The sequence below is a fragment of the Eubalaena glacialis genome, chromosome 4 (assembly GCF_028564815.1).
Source record: "Eubalaena glacialis isolate mEubGla1 chromosome 4, mEubGla1.1.hap2.+ XY, whole genome shotgun sequence".
NCBI lineage: Eukaryota > Metazoa > Chordata > Mammalia > Artiodactyla > Balaenidae > Eubalaena > Eubalaena glacialis.
The window spans coordinates 114,234,695-114,249,827 of record NC_083719.1 but is presented as its reverse complement, the minus strand read 5'-3'; the positions used below and the strand labels follow the sequence as shown (position 1 = coordinate 114,249,827).

Below are 15,133 nucleotides of genomic sequence, written 5' to 3'. Positions count from 1 at the left end.
CAGCCACGCCGGCAGGCGCTCGGTCCCGGTCTCGCCACCAGCAGTCGGTGTGAGCCAGGCAGGGTGCACCTGACGCCCCTGGGAACACTGCGCCCTGACCCCCAACACCCTTCCCGCCCTTGAACAGCACCCTGGGCGTCAAGGGAGTAGGAGGAGTTAGGAGGCTGCAGAGGGTCCCGATCCTCGTGGCTGCAGGGAACTAAGGTTCTGCTCCCCTGGAGGACTCTCTCTTCCCTGGACAGCGGGCCCAGCTTGAGGGGGGGTGGCGGGGGGTGCCTTCCTGCAAGACGGCGCTCCCGCCCGGACAAGGGAGCCTTCCTCGCCGCCCGCTGACTTCCCTACTTTGCACACCCAAGGGGCAGGCGTTGTGAGCGCGCAACTACCCGAGCGCGCAGCCACCCGGGGAGCTGCCTGTCCGGAGTCCCCGGCCCTGCGGCCGTCTTCCTGCGGCTGTTACCACCTCTCCCACTCTTTGGCACCGAGGGTCCCACTAGGATCTGAGTGTGAACTCAGCCGGACTTGGGAATGATGGCTCTCGGAAGCTTCGTCCCCTGGGGAAGGAGGGGACGCGAGTTTCAATGGGTCCCGCCCGGGTCTGAGGACCCAGTTTTCTCTGCCCGCACGCGCAAAGGGGAAGCCGGTCTAGAGGCGCAGGGTCCCACCTGCAGCACCCTGTGGTCAGGAAATAGTGTCCTCCATCTCCAGGGGCCGCATTTCTACAATAAAACCTCACCGAATTAGACCCAGTGCCGACGACGCTCTGGTCATTGGTTGCGCCACTTGGGAAAGGGGGATAAAGGGCAGGGCGATCCTGAGCAGGCTGAGACCCAAGCGCAGCACGCCTCCCACCTCGCTGTGGCCCAGGTCAGTTTTAATGATGCTCGCTCCTCTCCAGCTCCACCTTTCCCCAGGGTCAGTCAGTTACTTGCTCTGGCAAGTGTCTTCCGAGTGGGTCTCAAAGAGGAATTGCTGCCTCATCTGCTGGAAAAAAAAAAAAATCCCTCTAATAGGGCTCCATGGAGACCTTCCCTGTGGGGTGGTTCCTCCCACCTGGCATCCACTCCGTTGCTCTCAGAGCCTCTCTGGGCCTGAGCCCTTCCAGGAGCCTTTTCTGGACCAGAACCACCTGGTGAAGGAAGGGCCTGAGGGTCAGGCGATGGGGGCAGCTGCTCAGCACTTCTGCCCAAGGTAGATAGGAGGCCAGCTCTGGAAAAGACAGCAGGAAAGCAATGGATGAATAAGCCCAGCTTGGAGGAGCAGATTTCAAAGAACCTGAGAGGGAATAGAAAGAATTGTGATAACCTTGACCATTTTCAAAGTTAATCTAATTCTAGGGAGAATTCTTTATGGTGGTTTAAAAGTTTCAGGAGTCACCTGGCTCATTAGGACACTGAAGCTTAGAGAATGTTTGACTAAAAGGAGATTTGGTGGATTATCTAATCGAGTAGTTTTAAACCATTTAGGGGTCACTCAGATTTTGAGAATCTGAAGAATACTAAGGATGCCTGTCTGGCAAAATGCATACAGGCACACAATTCTACAAACTTTTTGTGAGGGCTGACACTGAAACCCATCTAAGGACCCCAGCTGAGGCTGGGAAAAGACTTGCTACGGCTCCAGTCTCAGGCTAGGGCTCCTCACCACCACTTCTCCTCAGCCAGTGCGCAAGATCCCCTCCTGCTCCTATCCCATGAAGCAGCAGAGATGAGCAGCTGAGGGTTCATCTTGGGCTTGATTACCCATGTCTTGGAGAGCTAACACCAACCAAGCCCTAATGGAGCTAATTCTATGATAACCTCACAGAACAGTTTGGTTTTTGGAAATGTAGCCAAACCTTTCTGGCCTATAGTAATGGTAACTCAGCTAATGCACGTGACCCTTGGTTGCAGAGAAGACCAAATGGAATAAATTTTAAGGAGGTATGAGAGCCCTGGCTGGCATAATGAAACCACACACTGCTGCTATGCGGGACCCTTCAGCTTTAGTCTGGGGGCTGTGAGGGGTAAGAGACTAATGTAGAGGCAGCATATGCCTCCTCCACATCTCCCCATGGATAGATGTCAAGGCAGTATGCAGAGTGGTCAGAAGCACAAGCTCTGGAGTCTGTCTGGCTTTAAATCCCAGCTCCACTGCTCACTGGTTGTGTGACCCTGTGCAAATTACTTAATCTATCCTAGCCTGTCTCCTTACCTGTGAAATGAGTATTATATCACCTAGCTCTACAGGGTTGAATGTCAAATGACATAATCAGTGTAACATGCTAGCACTCAAATATTAGCTGTTATTGTAACTGAGCCTTAGGCTTGAGGCAGCACTGCCGAAGGGAGAAGCTGACCCACAAACAGGATGTGCTCTCACCACAGCTCTATTGTGACCACAAAAAAATGCGAGGGGGGGATTATCAGTGGACTTCTGGCTTAGAGGTCACCTGAAGTTCCTGGACCAGAACCAGTTGAAACCAGAGTGATCCAGGAGACTCTTGGGATCCCTTAATACAATACTGTCCCAAGGCATCAAGAGGTTAAAGCTAAAAAATGCTAAGATGCAGACAACTTGGAAACCATCTTTCTGATGTCTCTACAAGGTTTCAGTGGTCTTAGCCACCTAAGCCAAAGGCTTGGCCACTTCAAATGAACAGATACTTCTGGAAATTCCTAAGTAATTGCACCATGTAGAGCTGGAATCTAGAAACCAAGCAGGGTCAGTATGAGGAACTGGACTAGAGTTCTGCTTTTTGCCAGGACTGTGACCCTAAATAATTTCATTCTCATCTCTAGGCTAGTGTTAGACTAGTTGAGCAGTAATGGGTCCTTTGTCATGTGGGACCTAGACCCAGATTCTCCCCTGGAAAGGGTGTGGCTGAGCTCATGTCTGTCTTCTGCTGATATGCAGGGTAAGTGGACTATGACGTGCTAACTGGACACTTAGATGGACATCAGGAAGGTCGATCTATGCACACACATCCTCCTGCCCTTTGTTCTTCCACCAAGCCCATGATGTCTTGGAATTACCTTGGAACGGCTGGGCCTGCAGGCTAAATTGAGGAATAGGACCCATGACATAGGTGTTTGGGCTGCTCTTCCATAACCAGTCACTGGGGCAGGCGAGAGGGTTGAGAACACATTTCTGATGGGGGGTAAGAGGGTGGGTAGGGTAGAAATTAGGGAAGTGGTTAAAGATGCCAGGAACCAGGAGAAGCAGCATAATGTAGAGACCAAGAGCCAGAGTCCTGGAGCCCGGTAACCTGACCTTGGCCATCCACTCCATGCCATGCTCATGCTTATGCTCCTGGATTTCCGAAAACCTGCTTCCTCATCTGTAAAATGGAGACAATAACAGTACCCGGCTCATGGGATTTTCAACATTGTGGGAGACATGGGAGGTAAAGTGTTCAGCTCATGTTTGACAGGTGGTAAGTGCTCGAATGTGAGCTATCATTATTGTTCGCCATCAGGATGACCATTTCAGAAGTGTTTACAGCAGCAAAAATAGCAACTGCTTTCCCTCAGTGACTAAAATTCATCACCTTTCCATATAAATTAGACCTTCCTCCAGTCTTCTCCATCTCAGTAAACTGAGCCATCATCTGGTTGCCCACAGTAAAAAGCACATGGTGGTCATCCTGACCCCGAACTCTTCTTCATCTTCCCATGTGCAGTCCATCCTAGACACCACTCTGCTCCATCTACTCCCCTCCATCTCCACCAACATGACCTGAATTCAAAGCCCAGCATTCACTTCTGCCTCTCTCCAAAGCAGGTGTCCGATCCCAGTATCTGCCTCCAGCCCCAGCTTACACTCCAGTGGCTTCTCCTTGTTCTCAGGATTTAAAACAAAACTCTAACCTTGGCCTACAAGATGCAGCATCCTCTGGCCCCCACCAACCTCTCCAGCCTCATCCCCTCACATTCCTCTTGCACTCCAGGCTTGAGACACAGTGGCCTGTTGATCCCTAAAGCCTCTCTGCCTAAGCTGCTTGTCCCCCCTCCTTCATCCAGCTAATGCCTCCTCATCCCTCAGGTCTCAATATCTCTTCCTCAAAATGGATCTGCCTGAGTTCTCAGAGGAGATCAGTTACGTTCATTCACAGCCCCTGATCAGGTCCCTTACCGCAGCTATCAAGTAACTGTGTTGTAGTTCGTGGCCTAATGTCTCCCCTCTGCTACCGTGTAAGCTGTATGAGGTCAGGGACAGCATGTGCCTTTCTGCTCACTGCTGCTTTCCTAAGGCCCAGCATAGCATAGTGTTAAGCACAAAATAGACACTGAATAAGTATTTGTTGACTGGAATATAATGGAAAGACAGCTAGAGGTTAAGGTAAACTCTTGCCTGTGGGTTCTTCATCCGAACACTTCACCTTTGATTTGCTGCCTTAAACTAAACTTGCATCAGATGAAATACTGAGTTGAACGCTCCTTATTGATCGGGCCTCCAACTGGCCTGTTTCCTGGAGGTGGTAATCCACAAAGTTGTTAGCAACTGACATTTCTTGTCTCCATCTATGTAACACTTCAGTTATTATCGTATCCTGCAGAGACTAAAGAACGTGCAATTTAAAAGTTTGTACCTTTAGCTATTTCTGCTTGAATTACTCCTTTTCCTGCAGGGAAGCTGAGATCTTTACCATGTCATTCATATGCTTTCTGAATTGCCTTGACTAAGAATCAACTAAATCACTACTTCACATACTGACTCCCTCACCTCTTCTTGGACTTTGATCAGAGATTTCCTTCTCAATGAGACCGTCTCTGGTTTCTGGATCTAAACCTTCAGCCATCTTCCTCCTCCCACCCCTGACATTTCAAATCTTCCTTTCCTACTTTTTCTCCTTAGAACTTACCACTACCCTATATATTTTATTTGTCTTATTTTGTGTCTCCATCAACCGGAATGAAGACGCTTGAGAGAAAGTATTTTTGTTTTATTCAGTTTATCCTCCGCCTGACATCTAATAGGCCCTCAAATATTAGTTAAACGAATGAACAACCTGATACTGCTCACGCAGGACCAGAAAAAAATCCAGATATTCGGAAAAACAGGAGCAGAGCCTATTTTTTAAAGTCTCCTTGATTCTCCATTTCTGCCCCTCCTCCATCCTCCAAAACTGAGCAAATAACCCTAACTAGATAGAGACTGAAACCACTAAACTATGTTATAGTTTCGCTTTCCATGAGCACAGGAATGACTCCCTGCGACAGCTCTGCTGCCGAGCCTGAAGCCTGACTTGCAGTAAGCACGCAGAAAAGGTCTGGTGAGAGTAAGTGAAGAAGCAAGTAAGGACTCACCAGGTTACAGCCTGACTGTTACAACAAAGAGCACTCCCCACCTCCAAATTTCTTTTCCACATAACCTTCCAAGAGTAGCACAACTCTGTCACCCTTTTCCCTTGGCTCCCGTGTCCACTTTGAGGTGGATACTCTAGTCCCTGCCATCCTATCTGCATTCTAGCCACAGGGAAGGGGAAAAAAGCAAGAGGGTTCCTCTGTGGAGCAGTATGCCAAAATGACACGTATCATTTCTGCTATTATGCCAATGGTCAGAGCTTAGTCGCATGACCAGCCACAGCTGAAAGGGAGGCTGGGAAATGTGGTATGCAGCTGGACAGAGGTGTTCAATGATTAAGGAGAGAGAAAATGGGTATGGTAAACTTCTAGCAGTTTATTAAACAGACAGTAAAAGGACAGCACCTTTCTTTTCATATGAAGATCATCTTTGCAGGCTTCCTGTTCATACATAACGAGTTTGTGCTTGCATTCATCACCTTCACCTTCACTGCCATCACTAACTTGGCCTAAACAAATTCTGTAAAATTCACAGAATTTTATGTAAAGAAAAGACAACCAAGGGATGTTTACCATTAATCTTAACTAATGTCTGCATAGCCCTTCAAACCCTCCTCTGCTTTTTCTCCCCCCACAATCACACACGCACTCTTCAGCAAAATTAATCTTTTATTCTGAAGTACAAACACAGGTCACTGTTCTGTTTCTCAAAGGCACTGCGTAGGGTGCCCCACCTGAATGCAATTAAAGGCCTGACCCTCAGGCACAACAGTTGGGGGTGATATTATGGAATCTAAACCAGGGCACTAAAATCAAACTACAGGGTTCTTAACACTGCTGCCCCTGTAAGCTATGAACTAAAAAGCACACTTTTTTGTTGTTGTTGTTATTTTCTCTTGTCAAATACATCAAGGAAACTGTGCCCTTTCGATTCTCTGGGAAAATATTAAATGTCAACAGGTTAAAGCTCCAAGTTGCCTGTTAATTTTGTAGGTTCTCTAAGCAACAATCCAGGAGCCTGATAACCTTGCGGCAAAGGTCCAAAAGCTCAAAGAGAAAGAATAAATATTAATGTTCTTAGTTGAGTTTCCCCCTTTCTTCTCCTATGAGGTGGGTAATAAAGAGATCTAATAAAGTACAGAGCTCCAATCCATTCAATTAAGTACTGTCTTATTACATAATTTAAAGCTAAATTCTAGTATAAAAAAATCATATCTGGTTTCAGTACTCTCATTCATTCAACAAATATTCGACTGCTTACAATATATCAAAAACTGTTCTAGCAGTGGGAACACATATCTGGCCACAGCTTACATTCCCATGAGATGACACAGTCTATAAACAGGGCAAAGAAATAAAACATGTAGGATGTTGGATGGTGATAAATGCTATGGAGAATGAAAAACTTTTTTTTCTTTCTCCTTCTTTTCCAAAGTCTTATTTTCCTTCTTTCTGAAAGCCTTCCCAGATTAATCCCTATTGGCTTCTTCTGTCACTTCAGCAGTCTCATTAAAATATCTGGAGAGCTAAGCTTGATGTAATATGTTTTGGAAAGGTCTGCCATTCAACAAAACAAGAGACAGCTCAGAGGACAATGCTCTCTTGGGGATACAGAATTCAAGAAACACTTTGGAACCAAACCAATTTCTCTTAGAACCCTTTCAAAAAAGGAGCTATAGCTTCACCCATAATCAGCTAAATTCTTGTCAAAGAAAGGAAAGGACTGATGTAGAATGACTACCTGAATAGTTTAGAAGGATACATGCACAGATGTTTAGTGGTTCACTATTGGTTTGGGATTTTTAGTTCATACTTTTCTGTACTATTAAAATTCTCAGCATTTATCTCAGATAAAACTATTATTACAAAAAAAACACAAAAAAACAAAAAAACAAAAAAAAAAACTATTATTTAAAATGAAATAAAAGGTGACAGGAAAGGGGTAAGAGATTAAGAAAAAGCATAAGAAGGCTTTCAAAATCCATCCCAAACATCAAAAACTGCCTCAGGAAACACCCCTCACAGCAACTATACACACATCCACTTGAAACAATATTGATAATACAATAATCTTAACCACCAAACTAAATCCTCCTTCCACCCCCATGCAACATACTTTAAGATGGAGATGGTTAAGCAAGGTGCCAAAAACTCTTCTTTATATTTTCCCTATAGCCCCTTTAAAATACAACCACAAAAAGTTATTTAGACCAAAAGAACACAGGACTTTTTTTTTTTTAACAAAAGTCAGTTTATTAAAATAGGCTTACAAATTCAACACCAAAAAACAGTAATATTTAAAATGTTAAATGGGGGGAAAATACTTTCTTATAGCCCGCTGATAGCCTTCTTATAAATATTTATAAAATATGAATTGCATCAAAACTGCTGTAATATGGAATAGCATTAGCCATTGAGTTCTTATGTCTAAAAGAAAATTGAAACAGATGTCACAATTGATCCCTGTCACCTGAACTGTTTTGGCTATGGCAATTTGAAAACTAGTTATCTTAAATCTGAGAGAAGCCAACACCACCTCTCACTGTTCACTGAAATCTTTTGCCAGAACAAATGTTTTTAAAGTATGCTTCTAAAACAGTGAAGTTGCTACTAAATACCTTACTAAATGCCTTACACTTGAAATTAAAAAAAAAAAAAAGCATAAGAAGAAACTGATTTGCAGATACGGATTCTTTTGATGAAGGCTTTTCTCTATAGAGAATAATAAGAGCTTTTATATTTATTCTTTCAGGTTAAAATATTTAGTTTGGGTTTTTCTAGTGGGGACACATGGATTTTCACCATCCCCTTCTAATTAGAATAAGTTTGTATTTCTTGTATATACAACACAGAAGGTGGTAAAAGTAGGCAGGCACTTGGTGGGGATGACAAAACTAATCTGTTATTTTGAACTTTTTTTAAAAGGAGAAAATTAAGAAAAACAAGGCTAATTCGCAAAGTGGGTAATCAAGGATTAATCTCCTAAGGTCAAGTAGCATCAGAAATAATTCCTCTGATTCAAAGAAGCAGCAGAAAGGTAAGAGATGATGGTTATGATAATAATAATAATAAAAGAGCTCTGATGTGGCGGGCACTAAGTACTTTATTTGTATTACTTTATTTACTCTTCCCCCAAATCCTACAAGTAGACTTTTACTTTACAGATCAGGAAACTGAGGCACAGAGTGGTTAAGCCTAAGGGCAGAGTTAAGGAAGCTCTGAGGTCCAGGACCCAAATGCAGACAAGCAGACTCCAAAGCCAGCTCTGCTAACAACTATTCTATCTCTCAATCATCCGGTCAAGACCTCTAATTTTAGATAGAGCTAGAGAAGGGAAATTAGTGGTTAAACTAAAAAACCCCAGACTCTAGATTCAAATCCTTTTTCAAAACAAAACTAAACTAACAAAGAAAAGCACATCAACTCTCTTATAAACAGAATAGAAACATACTGATCATTCTGAGCAAACCTCATGCTGGGTGGAAAGGCCTAGTATATTCATTTTCTATCGCTAGTGCACAAACAGATAACACAGCCGGTCACAGCAACTGATAATCTCATCCTTTTTTATAACTTCACTCAATGAAACATGTTAAATCGAAAAAGAATAGCCCCCAAAACAAACAAAAACACACATTAAGCAGATTTTGAGATTTATTAAAATAAAGTATTAGCAAACAGTATCCAAAAACAAAGTTCTTAAGAGTTATGGCTTTGAAAAGCACAATATAGTAAAACCTAATACATTTTTATAGGTATCAAAAAGATAACTGAATTGAAGCATGTTGCTAGACTTTCATTTTCTACAACATAAACAGAAGGAGAACAAGTACAAGTAAGAAGCAGACCTAGAGTGCAGCCAGTGATTTGGTCTTTATCATCTGCATATGAAATATCTTTTTAAGAGAACATGGGCAGGATTACATACAAATACCCAGTTTTCATGATTACAGTCCTACCCAATTTTAACATAAGTGATTTTCAAAATGCAACTTTAACCAACCACGTTGAAAAGAAAAGCACTTGCCCAACTATTATCTCCAAGAGTCCCTACAGTTAAAATACTTTATGAATAAATCAAAGCAACATCATCTCCAATGGTATTAGAAGGGCAAATCTGACTCTAAAAGATTTCTTCTTTACTTGGGATTGTTTGGCCTCACTGGAGTTTTGTTATAGCTAACACCAGCTAGTATTAAGAAGGCACTACCTATCAATGGGGTAAAAAAAAATCTACCTCTACACAAAATTTCAAACTTTTAAAAAACAGTTATCTTCAAATAAATCCTTAAAAGACAATGGTTTATGACGATTTTAGGAATTTTAAGACCTGAATTATTTGGACGAGAACCACACAAAGCTTTTTCACTCTGTCACAAATAACAGAAGAATCCTGCTCTGAGACTAGATCTTTTCAACAAAACAACTCAACATTTGTTCTACAGCAATTGCTACCAGCAAATATTACAGCATAAGCTCTTATTTTTTAAAAAAATTGATATGTAAAGTCCTTCTCATTGGTTTTTGTAAATCATCCAATTTTAGGGTAACACTTCAATTATAATAACTGCATTTTAGAAGAGAAGTTTCTATTATGAAAAATCCAATATAACAAAGGCTTGACAAATACTCTTACCTCTTGTAATTAGGACGTGCTAAACTTCAATCCAGTGAATTACAAAGAACTAGCTAAGTTTCTGTTTAGCAGGTATTGAATAGAATTGTTTACGCAGAAGAAATGCCTCAAGTTCTCTCTCCACACATGCATCTTCTTTGAGAAGTAAACCTCCCCAGTCCCACCTCTTTTAATGAGGAAAATGCTACTCTCCAGGGGAAACAGGCATCAAACCTGAGATTACCACCCAAAAAGCTGCGCTACTGAATATCTGAGGAGATGCCCATAAACCAATACTTAGGAAAACTCCCGCCAATAAAAATCACCAAACACTTCTAAAACCACCAGGCTATCTACTACCTTAAAGGATTCTTGCTTATCTAGCTGATGGGTATAATGAGGACACACATTCATAATTCCTACCAGAGAGATTAAGTGAGGATTTAACTAATAAGACAAGGAAGAGCTCTGAGCCTCTTAAAAGTTAATAGGTCCAAAATTTAAATCATCATTGGAAGCTGAATTTAATAATTATCAAAAGATTTTTCCTTCTTCAGAAAGTATAAAAGATATTAATATATTTTAAGTGGGAGAGTGATAATGATCCAAAGTAATATTAAGCAAGCAACTAGAAAAAGTATAAAGAAATGGAACTAAAATGGTATATTAGATGCTCTCTGTAATAGAAATACAACACTTAAACAGGTACTATCAAACTTGAAATTAGAGTTTCTCTGCTACTGGCATGATTTCATTTTTGTATAAACTTTCTCCTTTAAAAGAACACTATTACAGGGGAACTGTTTCCCACAGGTACTCTAAGATAATACTGAAGGTTATATAATGTGAGCCCCAGTCCTTATCTTAACAATAGATTTCAGATCTGAATACTTACTGATCATTTTACATCCTAAAAGAATGTCTTACTCTCAAATGTTATGAAAAGTAAAGAATAGCTACACCCTCTTTCCATACTATTAAGTATAACTTATTGAACTACCTATTGACAGCAATCTTACTGTGGATTTCACCTCAGAAACCCAGACAATTCTATTATCATATTGATAGTTTACTTATATAACAAGAAAATGTAAAAAGTGATTTATAGTCTGATATATATATTTGACATTTAGATTGATGTCTTCCTTAAATTTTCTCTAAAGAAAAAAAGTTCACTTCAGTAGATCAGTAACATGCCTACTAGTTTATACTCCATAACGTAAGCCAGGTAATTATGTAGAGATATTAGTCAAATGCACCTCTTAAATTATTTTTTTCCAGTCAATATCTTTTTGTTGCTTTAATACATTACTGAGATTAATTTTGATTCTATTCCTCTTTTTGCATTTACCAAACTGGTTGTAATTTTATTATTCCCAGACTCTGTCTTTTCAGCTGGCATATATTTATTTAAATGTTGTACATGCTATAAAATGTGATTATTCTGATTGTGATGACGTTTTCATAAATTTGACTATAAACCATTCTGGAGATTAAATAAAAGCTTAAAAATGTAATTTTATGAAATGGTTTCCTTCAGAGGTGCTTTTTTCACTGGTAGAATTTTACTTAGTTTTTTTAATGTCACTGGCTAATTTTTATTTCCCATCCATTCCTGTACTGAGCATCCTCAGGAATTATAGGACCAGCTAGATTGAATGAAGTTTTCATATAAAACCCAGGGGTGTAGAGTTAACAACTTTTTGGAAATACAACAGGCTTATTATACTTCTACATGAAACTCTTACCAGTTAATAGCTTCAGTACTGTCATTCATGAGACACAGCTCCTTAGAGAAAACACAGAAAAAGCCAATCACATAAAATCTTGCTAACTCTAAAGGCTGTTACATGAATAAAAACAATTTTTAATTAACTCAGTTGTAAGCGTCAATAAAACAATTCAATAGTTTCCACCAGTTCAAGCCCACTGAAGTTGATTACATGTATCTGCCAGTCAACCTAGGTAGTTTTTCTACAAATTTGTTCCAAAGATTGTGCCATGAGCCTGCTAAGTAAAAGAATGATGTAAATAGCTAAGTTCTATCACTAAGCAAATAATCCTCTTTTGTGTGGCTGACACAATTCTGGAAGATTGAGAATGCATGTCATGTAAAACTTACGTTTAAGGCTCAGGTGACTGTCAGAAAGTTTCCTTTTACTTAGCAAAGGACTGTGAGCTGAAACACATATGGCACTTCATCTGAGAGAACTAAAACCATCCATTGGCTGCACTTTATAAAAGCAATAAATAATGTTATGGAAAACAAAAGGAACTGCATTCTCCTTTCCTCAAAAAATGCATTTTTTTTCCTCGTTAAGAGCAGAAAGGGCAAAGTAGAAAGTCAAATGAAACTAACATTTTAAACAGAAGACTGACATGGCTCCACATATTTTTAAAAGGCACTGGAAAATAGCTTCTTCGAATAGGTAAGTTAGGTGATTTTTTTTCCAAAAAAATGTATTTGTTCTTCATGCCATAACTAAGTGTCCATTTGACTGCTCCCTAGAAAAAGAGGTTAAGAGTCCTTTACTCAAAGCCCTTAAGCATGACTGATTAAATGAGTATTTTAGAGTTTTCATGTCTTTCCTCTCTGAGGATTGTGGAGACTAGTATCCATATAGGTGCTAAAAAAAATGGAAAAAGAGCACCCATGGTAACTGAGAGAATAGTCTGTATTCTTTGATATGTGAATGTTTTCAAATCAGCTAGCTCAATTCATTTAAGCATCAGACAGGTGGCCTCATCCTTGGGGCCAGACTGAAGAGGCTCCTATGGATACAGGACACAGGTCCTTGCATGGGGCAAAAGACGCAAGTAAGAGCAATGGGATGAAGTACATGATTTTTCAACATTAATATCATCCTGCAGGGAATTAAAAAGGCACCTTCAATTGGAGCTACAGAATAACAGTCTTATAATCTAGGTTGAAAATACAACAAAAGCTAGAAAAAGTATAACTTCCTATAACTGTAATCTATAAATTGCAGTGTTTAATACAAAAGGGGTACCAAGGAAGCAAGGATGAACATCTAAGTCCAAGTCGCTTGAGTGTGTTTCACAAAAGGTTACTCTAAAAACTGTCACCCATCAAAGTGCAAAATAAAAGATTAATGCATGTCAAAATTAGAGTTCTTGCAACATTGGCCAAAAGCAGCAAACACAGCTGAACAAGGCCGTGCATGCACTGTCACTAGCTATAAAGTAGTACTTATGACAGATTTGAGTAAATGACATATACTGGAGATCCGTTGTTTGCAATAAGTTTTTTTTAAAAAAGGAAATATTTTACAAAAGATAATATTGAGTGAAGTCACAATGCACTGACAAACATTTAGCTGTATTAAATGTAAATTTTATGTCACTTAGAAAACTATCACTTGGCTTTTACTGAACACTACCTGTTAGAGCAGTGCATAGTGTTCCTTCAAATAAACGACTTTTTTTTTTATAGTTTCTTTTAAGCCCCTACCATATGCTTTTATAAAACAATGAATTATACTTTTTTAAAGTTGGTGGGACTAAGAAACTGGTAAAAGTACAGCTTCTGGAGAATCAAGAATAGAATGGAAGACTCTCATTGAACACCTTCTTATACTGTTATAATTTTCATCATGTGATGTATTACTTTTCCAAAAAGATTTAACAAATAAAAAAATTGCGGGGACAATAAGGCAAAAGTATGTTCCAGTTTAAGATCAATGCCAAACTTCTGAACTGGGGCACAATACTCACTCTGCATCTTTCACAACACTTTTGAGAGTTAATCACATGAACATGAATACAAACAGATGTTGATTCATCACAAAAACAAATGTATTGGTCACAATTATGTAGGAAAAAAAAAGCTGTAATATCTGTTTTCCATGTAAGCTCACAGTATCTGTACTGAAATTTTCCCTAAAATTAAAACAAGTCCACTAATAATATAACTGGAAAAGAATACTTCTGCACTATGAAACAGAAGAAATGGGGTTTAGAGGGGAGCCCATCTGAGTGAGGACTTTATCCAGCCACTGAAGAGGCCCATGAAGATGAATCTCAATCCAACATGGGGTGCTGGTAACATCTTGCCGGTGATATTCTGCTCCCCAGCCCTGTGAAAATGAAGATAATATGGCAAGCCACTTTTTAAATTGTCAACCAGTCAAAACCAATTTCAACACACTAACAAAAATAAACTTTAACAGTAGAGATATACAGACATACTTAAAGGAAGAACTATCACAAAACCAATCTTAGCATTCACCATGAAATTAAAAGCAACACAATAGCTGCATCATTATAATAACATATAATCCTTTAATAGAAACCCTTGGAGCAAGATATGTTTCAGAATTCTTTTTTTTTTTTTAACTTTTAGGAAGTTAATAATGGTGCAATACCTCATAATTAAAATATTAATATTTCTGCAGTGAGCTATATTCTCTCTTAATGGGATAAATAAAACTCAAATATAGCCTTCATGTAAGTTCACATCAGATTTTGTAAACAAAAACTTTTTGACTTTCAGGGTTTTTTTTAAACATCAGATAAGGCGTTGTAAATCTGATCAATGCATACAAATGTAATTAAAGTGGCAGTCACATATCATTATCCTTTAAGATGGGAAATTACTGGGATGAATTGAGCTGGACCACTTTAGCCTAAAACTCCGAAGAGTAAAACAGAATTTTTTCACTTCTATTTGCCTGAATTTATCTAGCTCTCTGCTTTACTGCTTACAGTAGTCCTGGCCCAGGAAAAGTAAGCAGCTGTGATGAGGGTGGATGGGAGACTATATTGAATATGCAAAAGCCATGTTTCTATAGAAGGCAAGGGAAATGCCTTCAGGGCTATTGATAAACTGCTGCATAAACAGGCCTATAACAAAGCCTATAGCAAGAAAATACTGGGCTGTGGGGCTGTGGGCCAAAAAGAAAAAAAACCTACACAGAGCATTTGACAATTGCTCTTCTTTGGCTAAATCCTTAAGGAACAAGCAGGTACAGAACAGGCTGCTGAAGTATAACACTAAAATTCTTTCTAAATTTTTGCTTATGCACCATCATTTGGAATACCAATAAAATTAGGCCAAGAGCAAATGATAAATTTGAAAAGCTCTTTGAACTTTGCAAATCCTTAATAACAGAGCTTAAAACAAGGAAAATAATTTTAGTATGGTAAAGAATTCTTTAAGTCAACCTAATGGGATCTAATAATGATTGAAACTGCTGAAGCTAAGGAACTTAAAAAG

At 39.8% G+C, this 15,133-nt stretch overlaps 1 protein-coding gene across 1 annotated transcript in view; it reads right to left on the bottom strand.

The window, feature by feature from the left end:
• Positions 1 to 10,508: 10,508 nt before the first annotated feature.
• Positions 10,509 to 15,133, bottom strand: part of SMAD5 (SMAD family member 5) — a 46,994-nt gene continuing 42,369 nt past the window's right edge. The window contains exon 7 of the mRNA XM_061189622.1: positions 10,509 to 13,994. Coding sequence (XP_061045605.1) covers positions 13,851 to 13,994 — 144 coding nt within the window. The 3' untranslated portion in view covers positions 10,509 to 13,850. The remainder of the gene's footprint in view (positions 13,995 to 15,133) is intronic.